This window comes from Aegilops tauschii, chromosome 3 (genome assembly GCF_002575655.3).
Source record: "Aegilops tauschii subsp. strangulata cultivar AL8/78 chromosome 3, Aet v6.0, whole genome shotgun sequence".
Taxonomy (NCBI): Eukaryota; Viridiplantae; Streptophyta; class Magnoliopsida; order Poales; family Poaceae; genus Aegilops; species Aegilops tauschii.
In genome coordinates this window covers 181,338,207-181,347,629 of record NC_053037.3, presented here as the reverse complement: position 1 = coordinate 181,347,629, position 9,423 = coordinate 181,338,207, and the positions used below count along the sequence as shown (strand labels likewise).

The 9,423-nt window shown below is 56.6% G+C and overlaps 1 protein-coding gene across 1 annotated transcript; it reads left to right on the top strand.

The window, feature by feature from the left end:
• Positions 1-6,537: 6,537 nt before the first annotated feature.
• LOC109760986 (protein MIZU-KUSSEI 1) lies at positions 6,538-8,071 on the top strand. The gene has a single exon (XM_020319769.4). The coding sequence runs from the start codon at positions 7,087-7,089 to the stop codon at positions 7,918-7,920; it is 834 nt and encodes a 277-aa protein (XP_020175358.1). The 5' UTR covers positions 6,538-7,086; the 3' UTR covers positions 7,921-8,071.
• The last annotated feature ends 1,352 nt before the right edge of the window (positions 8,072-9,423 follow it).

Sequence of the window (9,423 nt, the reverse complement as noted above, 5' to 3'; positions counted from 1 at the left end):
TGATCGTACAGTCCTTCCATACGTGAGTGGTCGGCTTCTCCCGAGTACCGTGCCTTGGACAGGGCTCATTTAGCAACTGCTCAAGAGTGGGATCTGGCCTTCTGGATCGAGGAGGTGGTCTCCCCTTACATCGTTGATTGTTGCCCTGCGCATTGGTGTTAGCCACAAACTCTAAGCTACCGTCAGCCTTACGTTTGTTATTGCCTCCTTGATTCGCCGGGTTATGTTGTTGACCCTTGGCATTGCCGTTCTTCTTTCCCTTCCCTATCTTCTCATCGTCAGACTCGAGATCCTTGGCACTATCAAAGTCGGCGTATTTGACTAGAGCCGCCATTAGCTGGCCCATGTCATTACAATCGCGCTTGAGCCACCCCAGCTTCTGTTTCAGAGGCGTAAAACGGCAATTTTTCTCCAACATTAAGACTGCAGAACCGGCATCCATCTTATCAGATGAATGTATTACGGCTTTGACCCGGCGCACCCAATGGGTTGTGGACTCACCCTCCTCTTGCTTGCAATTAGTCAGATCAACAATTGGCATGGGCTGCTTGCATGTGTCTTTGAAGTTCTGAATAAACCGGGCCTTTAACTCTACCCATGAACCAATGGAATTAGGTGGCAGCCCCTTTAACCAAGTGCGGGCCGTTCCATCCCACATCATGGTGAAGTACTTGGCCATTGCAGCATCACCGACCTCCAGTAGTTCCATGGCCATCTCATAGCTTTCAATCCATGCCTCGGGCTGTAAATTGGCCGTATAATTAGGCACCTTTCGAAGGCCCTTGAAATCCTTGGGCAAACGCTCATTACGCAGAGCCGGCACCAAGCAAGGGACACCTCCAGTCCTCGTGGTCACGCCTGCCTCAATAGAAATCGTCGGATAAACCGGAAAAGACTGGTAAGCTGCCCGCTGAACCGCCTGCTTAGCCGTCTGCTGAGCCGCCCGCTCAGCCTCTTGGTGTATCCTATCCTGATCAACCAAGTTAAGAGCTCCATCACGTGCCGGGTCATGCCCGCGCAGCTAGTCATGGCGCCGAGCGTTGCTTGAAACGGCTGCTGAATCTATATGCCTGCTATAACTTGGGCTCCGGCTTGGGCGAGGGGTTGAGTGAATCCTGTCTCGACTATAAGAGTATGCCTCCTGCTGCGCCAGAGCCGTCTGAAGAAGTTCTCTGACCCTTCGTGTTTCAATCGCTGCCGGAGAGTCGCCCTCCACCGAGAGAGCCGCCAATCGTGCCTCCACAGCGATCATGTGCTCCAAAGGGTTAGAATAATGACCTGGTGGTGTTGGTACATAATGAGGTGGAACAGTATTCATACGAGGAGGTTCCATCACCCATGGTTGAACCGGCGTCCCAGCCCTGGGCGTTGCAACCCAGTTTACCTCCGGCGGGTTATTGGGGCCTGCACCGGGTGTGCGGAAGAGGTTTCTAGGATCATAAGTCGGAGGCAGACGGGATTGAGCCTTCTGGTGCCTTCTCCTCATGACCTCATTTGAAGCGTTCAGATCCATTGTAAGCTGGAAAGCCTCTGATTGAATCTGCTGAGCTTGAGCATCCAAAGCCGCCTGCTCTGTGGCCATCCTGACATCCTCCGCTGCTGGGTTTTCCTTGGCTTGTGCTACCTCCTCATGTAACTGTGCCACTTCTGCATCATGTTGAGCCTTATCTGCCGGATGAACCACGGCGGTTATCAGGGCTGTCATCCTATCCATGAGATCCATCAGCACCTGAGCCGGCGGGCGCGCAGAGCCTCCTACCCCAGCTGCCGCTGACCCAGAGGTTATCGCTGCCGCAGCCGTAGAGTTTTGAATGGGTTGCGTGCCAGCCATGAAGATCCCCACTCTGCTCGGCGGCTCAAAGGGGTCCGGAATACTGCTGCCATCGGAACAGCCCCCAAGCCCACCGTCTTGCAGTTGATACAACGAATCTGTTTCACCTGTGGACGACTCACCATCAGAGTAGATGGTCGTCTCACCGCCAGACACAGATCCTTCAGAAAATTCTCCTCCATGGATGCATCCCACGAAGGCACGCTTCATGGCGGATTGAGCCTAGGCAGGTCTTGCACGCTGAGCCGTCTCGACGATGTCGGTGCAGATGTCTGGCTCAGGGCCCGGCTCACCGACCCGGCCGATGAAGACGTGAATTCCACCAAAGGGGACCCGGTACCCATACTCGATTGAGCCGGCGTCGGGGCCCCAGCCTGCGTCGTCGATGTAGAGCTTGCCGCGACGACTCTTGGTCATCCGGCCCACAGCGTATCCCTTGAGCCCTTCGAAGCTGCCCTTCAAGAACTCAAATCCATCGTGCGCAGGCCCCACGGTGGGCGCCAACTGTCGTGGAATTGTCACGACAGATGTCCTAGCGAAAGGACTTAGGCGTGGAGCCATTGCAACTAGGAAGCTTAAAGGGGTTAAAACGGGACAAAGGACATGAGAGTTTATACAGGTTCGGCCCCTTGCGGTGAAGGTAAAGGCCTAATCCAGTTTGAGGTGGTATTGCTTATGTTTTGATTACTAGGGAGCGAATCCTCTTGACCTAGCTTTCGATCTGATCTTCCTTGCCCTGAACCGCCGCCGGGTCGTCCCTTTATATACGAAGGTCGACGCCCAGCGGCTCACAGAATCCCGACCGGCTCATAAACAGTGTCTGGCTCGGTCTCTAAATATCCCTGCCTTACAATACAAGTTATGTACATATGGCAGTTTATCTCTACGGGCCTTAACTCGCCTTTGGGCTTTGGGCCCTTATCTGAACCGCCATCTTCCAGAGCTATCTTGGGCTTCATGAATCGCCATAGGTATAATCCGGCCCCTCCTGGGCGGGTCATACCTAATAGTTATATCCCCAACACCAGCCTCCAAAAAGAACGGCCACGGCCGACCGGACGACCTAGTTTAGGCCTTCGGCGTCGAGCATCTTCTTCTGCCTGGCCTCGAGCCAGGCCCTCGTCTTCTCGCTCATCTTCGACAAGTCCACGCTCATGATCGCAAGGGCCACCTCCTTCGCTTTGGTGGCGGCATTGGTGGCCTCGATGTCGAGCTGCCTCTGCCTGGCCTTGACGTTGTCGGCCTCGATGTCGAGCTGCCTTTGTCGGGCCGCCTCCTCCATGTCGAGCTGCCTTTGCCGGGCCGCCTCCTCCATGTCGATCTTCCTCCTCTTGGCCGCCTCCTCCATCTCAAGCTTCTTCCTTTGAAGGTCTAGGTATTGCTTCATTTGCTCGTCCTTGCTCTGCCGCTTCTTCTCATCGCTCACATCCTTGTGAGACATCATGCCATGAAAAGTGTCATGCAATGCCATGGATGAGGCATCATGTATGTCGTCAACCTTGGAGTTGGTCTTGCCCCTCGGCCTCTTCAACGCCTCGCCATCTCCACCTCCGGCGAACTTGGCCGTCTTCAATCCTCTCTTCCTTTGAAGTTCACGGTATTGGTCCTTGAACTTAGGGCAATTGCTAATGATCGTCCAACAATGCGTAAGAGTGAATGGCTTGTCATTGTGCCGGGCCTTGAATGCCTCCAAAGATTGAAATGCCTACACCACATGATCAACAACAAGTGAACATGCAAACATATACAAGGCCGAAGTCTCATGGCCGTAGCAAGGAAAGGACAAGGAAGAGGAGAGCATACCATGCCCCCAAAGCCGAGACCACTCACGGGCTATGCTTCAACGCTCTCAAATGCGGCGCAATACTTGTTGCACTCTTGTTGGATGAACAACCACCTCTTTTGAATCGAGCCGATGCCACGGTTGCTTGTAATTTGGTAGGGCTCAAACATCTTCCTTTCATGGAATGTTTTGTGGACTCTCGTCGAAAAAACAATGCCCTTTTGTTGCGCGCCGGTCCTCGGATCTTGGCTAATATCCATCCAAGCTTGGAAAATCAACTTGTCCTCATCTTGTGTATATGAACCCGTGCGAATGCTCTTCCTCTTCTTTTGTGCTTCCGCTCTTTGGGTGAGCTCGTCGATGAACAATGGCTTGCCACTAATATCAACGTCATTGCCTTCTTCTTCATCACCATCACCTTCGACATAGATGTCATCGTATTCATGCCATGAGTCACCATGGTCGTAGTCAGCACGTTCGTCGGCGTCTTCATCGGGGACGTACTGGGCGCGGCCATCCTGACTTGGGTCTCGTCGGGGTCGTAGTCATGGCCCTGCCCACCCCCGAAGATCACATCCTCCATGTACTGGTTGTAGTAGGGGTCGTCTACCGGTGGCGTTGGTGTTGGCATTCCGTCAAACAAGACATGGGGGGCCGACATGGTGCCCGTGAACGGTGCCCGTGCTTGCCTTCTTTGCATCTCGACGGACGGACGGCCGCTGCTACTGGACCCACGCGTGACGTTGAGGTCGATGACGGCCGCGGGACGCGGTGTGGACGGCGCGAACAAGCCAACGTTTGACGACCCCGAGAAATGGGTCTGGCCGTCGTGCCTTGGCGGAGGAAAGCCGGGCGTCATGGGCGTGGTCCAGGGCGTCGGCGACTGGCAGTGCGGAGGCCGGGGACCGACGAGTCTGTGCTCGCCGGGCCGACGGCCGCTGCAGGGAAACGGCCGGACGGCCCATGCCAAACATGAGGAGGGCGTGCGCTTTGTTGACGAGGTCCTCCTTCTCGTCGACCGCGGCCTTGCGCCGCGTGGCCTCCATCGCATCGCGCTGGGCGGCGAACTTGGCCGCGGCGGCATTGACCTTGAGGACCGCTCTTCGTTCCCTCCTCTTCGCCGATTCCACGTCCAACTTGGCGATCTCCTCCGGCGTGCACTCCGACCGCGGCTTCCTTGGCGCCTTGGCCGCCTTCTTCTTCACCTTTCTGGGCGGGTCGACGGCCAGGCCGCCGGAATTCGGCGGGGCGTCGGCCATGGACGGGGGAGAGAGGGGCGGCGGGAGGGACGTGGGAGGGTTTGGGGAAATGGCGCCAAATGGGGCGTGGGGGGTGTTTGGTTTCTTCCACCGACAGGCGGGCCAGGGGAGGACAAGCACGCGCGTCCCGCCCGTCCGCGCGCTGTCCGTTTCACCCCAAAACCGGCGCAAACTTGGGCCGGGGATGGGTCGAAAGCGGACAAAAAACGGACAAAAAGTCCGTTTGCGCCCGCGCGCTGGGCCGTCTGGTTTGTTCGTTTTACCCCAAACGGACGGGGGTGGACAGGATGGGGTCGCGCGGTGGAGTTGGCCTTAATACGCCTAGGAGTAAAGTTCAATGGCATATCTAGGCAACACCGGCGGGCTGCCGGGGTGGTGAGAATGGGGGCGATCGGCGCCCTGATGCTGTCTAGGAAGCCCTGCAGCTGGAGATGTGCAGACAGAGGCTCGCCTGAGGTAGTCTGCGCATCCAGCGGGGTATGTGAGGGCTGCATGGTTTCCTCGCATCCATCGCCACGCGTCACGACCGCATCGGGCATAACAGCCTTTCCATGCATGTGCCCCGGCAAAGAGCCTGGGATTCCCTGGGGTAGCACGTCGAAAGTGGGGGTGAGGGTGGGGTTAATCGGGTCAGAGGGGGGGTGGTGGACTGGGCAGCAGCTGGCAGCGTGCCAGTCGAGGATGATATGGTATTGGAAACTGGCACCGCAGATTGCATGCCATTGCCGGAAGTGCAACCCGAGCCTGTCCGCTCGCAGCAAGGGCCACAGTGCCAGGAGGGACGGTGGCAGGTCTGGCACGCGAAGGGATCCATCGAGATTGTCGCTCTGCGCACCACCAATCGGGGTTGGTGGGGCGCGCATGTTTGGCCCCAAGGGAGGGGACGCGGGGTTAGAAAACGGTTCAACAACGAGTGGTTGAGACTAAGGTGGGGGCGCGGTCAAGAGCCGTTGCAGGACCGACGCGGCTTACAAGGTGGGCGCAGTGCTGACGACCAAAGCATTTTGGAGCGTAGCAATGGGGCCGACCAGCGTAGGAGTAGATATGCGCGGACGTGGCGGGGCCCTATGGCTCCCCAGCAGGATGGGGGTGCGGGCCCAGGATGCCCTACCGACCCTGCAAGGGCAGCTGCCGGCGCCAGCGCCGGCACCACGGTGACGGCCGGAGGCGGGGGCGGAAGCACGACCATGGCCAGAACCAGAGAAAAAAAATGCTACAACCGGTGCATACGTGAGCTACAAGCGGCATTTTATTTTGCTGGAACTAGTAAGTGTCGGCTATGGAAAAAGCTTCAAGGCGGCATGGGAAAAAAGCTTCCACCGGAGAGAAAATGCTTCAACCATTTTGGAAAAAGCTTCAACCGGCTGTGTAAAAGCTTCATCCAGCTAGAGGAAAAGATTCAAGTGGCTTGAGGAAAAATCTTCCACCGCGAGGAATAAGCTTCAATGGTGAAAAAAGCTTCAAGCAGTGATGGAAAAGCTTCAACCAGGGGGAGGAAAAGCTTCAGGCGGCAATGACGAAAAAGCTTCCACATGTGGAAAAAGCTTCAACCAGGGGAATGCCAATGGTATGAGCAGACGACGGCGTGAGCTGCGGCCGGCAGCACGGTGGTGCTGCGACAGGCGCGCTATGGAGACGGCGAGGCTAGGTGGTGAAACATGAGATGCGTCTGTTGTCTTTTGTGTTGTTTTTGAAACGAGGAGCGACGACGTCCTGTTGGAGCGACGACCGCCGGCGAGGCGGAGGCGGCGAACTGCGATCTAAAGGGGGGCGAGGCGCGACCTGTTGCGAGGTCTGCAACCGACGGGGACGAGCGGTGGTGCAGGAACTACTAGCAGAGAAGGGGGGAATTTTGAGGATCTCGCGATGGTGGAAGACAAAGTCAACGAGGGACAATCAGGCGGTTGACGACACGCTAATCGTGCGGCTGCGGTGCGACCGGCCCACTTTCAAGATTGCACTGGAGTGCCCCGATTAACTGTCTTCTGTTATTCGGGCTCAAGTGAGAAAGTCTAAGCAAAACAACATTTACAGGCGCCAGCTATTTTCACGCAGGGCCAATAGACCCGTTGGCGCCAAGCCTATTCAAGGCGTCCCTCCCCAACCGCACGTCTCTTTTCCCCCCACATGCCCACCCACCATCGCCGCCGCCGCGCCACCATCCTCGCACCCCGCCAGACCGTCGCGCTGCCGCTGGCAGCGCCGACCACCACATGACACAGCCTCCGCGACGACCCACCGCGACCGCCGAGCCAGTCTTCCTCGGCGCCACATCCATCCCAAGTCCATGGCCCGAGCCGGCCACCGACATCCCCGTCTTCCGGCACCCGCCTCCCCCGCCGCCGCCGCAGAAGCACCCGCACGGGAAGCACCGGTCCCGCCCCGCCCGCCTCATGCGTTCGGTGCGCGCCCCGTTCCGTTCGTTCCCAATTCTCCCGGCACCGTCCTGCCGTGGGATGCCGTCGCTGCCCCACCTCCCGAGCCTCAACGGTGCCAGCCTCGTCAGGAACCAGTTCCATGGCTCCACGCGCACCACGGGGACGCTGTACGGCCGCCGGCGGTCGCGCATCACCATTGCCTTCCACGACAGCCCGGACAGCCCGCCGGGATTGCTGCTGGAGATGTGCGTGCCGACGGCCAAGTTTATCCAGGACGTCAGCGCGGCCGGCATGGTGCGCGTCACGCTCGAGTGCGACAAGCTGCAGCAGTACCAGCATCAGCACGCGGGCGAAGCGTCGCCGGCGCAACGGCGGCTGCTGGACGAGCCGACCTGGTCGGCGGAGGTGAACGGCGAGAGCGTGGGGTACGCGTCTCGGCGGGAGGCAACGGAGGAGGACGAGCGGGTGATGCGGTTGCTGTACGCCACGTCCATGGGCGCCGGCGTGCTGCCGGACGACGTGGCCGCGCATGCCAACGGCGAGCTCACGTACATGCGCGGGCACTTCGACCGCGTCGTGGGATCCAAGGACTCTGAGACGTACTACATGTACAATCCCGAGGGCACCGCCACCGGGCCGGAGCTCACCATCTTCTTCGTTAGGAATTGATTAGTTAATCTTATTCTCCTCCACCCTTATTTTTCTCTTCGATTTGTTTTATCATCTCCCCCCAGCCTTCTCTGTTTATGTTACGTATGTGTGCATAGATTGTAGTGACTTATTATTATTTTAGCCTAGAATGTTTAAAATAAGAACAAAATGTAGCAAAATGTGAAATTTAACTGCAAATTGATAGAATAGGAGTTCTCGTTTGATATTATTTATAAAGGAAAATGTTATACATCCGACGTTCGCCCCGGTGCAAACGCACGCGACACAAAAATAGTTATGCGACGTCATGCGCAAATTTCCACACACACCTCTGCCCACGAATCCATCATGGAGCAATCATTCGCTCCAGTACTTCATCGCTCGAACGATTTTCTCATGCATACGTCACACCACCTACATTTCCCCTACCTATCCATTTTCCGACAATCTGCTAGCCATGGCGGCTCTCCATTTTAAGCACAAGCCGCAGCGCGCCCTGGAATGTCATGTTGTCCTCACCGACCACCTCCCCTTGAAAAAAATCGGCTCCAGATCCGGTCGCCTCCTCACCGCCAGCCTCCAAGGGCAAGACCCCGATCTTTGTCACCGCTGCCATCAAGCCCTCGCCCTGGGTCCCTCGCTGGCATAGCCACCACTGCCGCCGGCTGAGACCACGCCTATTCATCGCCACCAATAGTCAATATCCGCCTCCCCTCGTCATTCTTTGGTCTGCGACATGTGCAATGCGGTGGCGTGCCACCCTCACTGTTTGACCGTAGAGAGTCACCATCACCATCCACTACAAGGTTGAGCCTCCGATGGTCGAAGTGGCTATAGCCATTTGAGTACCGCCGCATCATCGACCTCGCCATCTCTGTAGGATCGAAAGTAGGTCTAGAGGGGGGTGATTAGACTACTTGACCAAATAAAAATCCAACTTTTTCCCAATTTTAGTTGTGGGCAGATTTTAGCAATTTAGCATAAGTCAAGCAATCAACCTCCACATGCAATTCTAAGAGTGTAGCAGCAGAAAGTAAAACATTGCATATGAAGGTAGAGGTAGGGTTTGGAGAGTGCAAACGCAATGATGACACGGAGATTTTTGGCGTGGTTCCAATAGGTGGTGCTATCGTACATCCACGTTGATGGAGACTTCAACCCACGAAGGGAAACGATTGCGCGAGTCCACGGAGGGCTCCACCCACGAAGGGTCCACGAAAAAGTAACCTTGTCTATCCCACCATGGCCATCGCCCACGAAGGACTTGCCTCACTCGGGTAGATCTTCACGAAGTAGGCGATCTCCTTGCTTTTCCAAACTTCTTGGTTCAACTCCAGAATCTTGTCGGAGGCTCCCTAGCGACACCTAACCAATCAAGGAGACACCGCTCTCCAAAAGGTAATAGATGTTGTGTTGATGATGAACTCCTTGCTCTTGTGCTTCAAATGACAGTCTCCCCAACACTCAACTCTCTCTCACAGATTTGGATATGGTGAAAAGATGATTTGAGTGGAAAGCAAC

Coding starts and splice junctions, on each gene's coding strand:
- LOC109760986 (XM_020319769.4), top strand. CDS start 7,087: ATGACACAGCCTCCGCGACGACCCACCGCGACCGCCGAGCCAGTCTTC.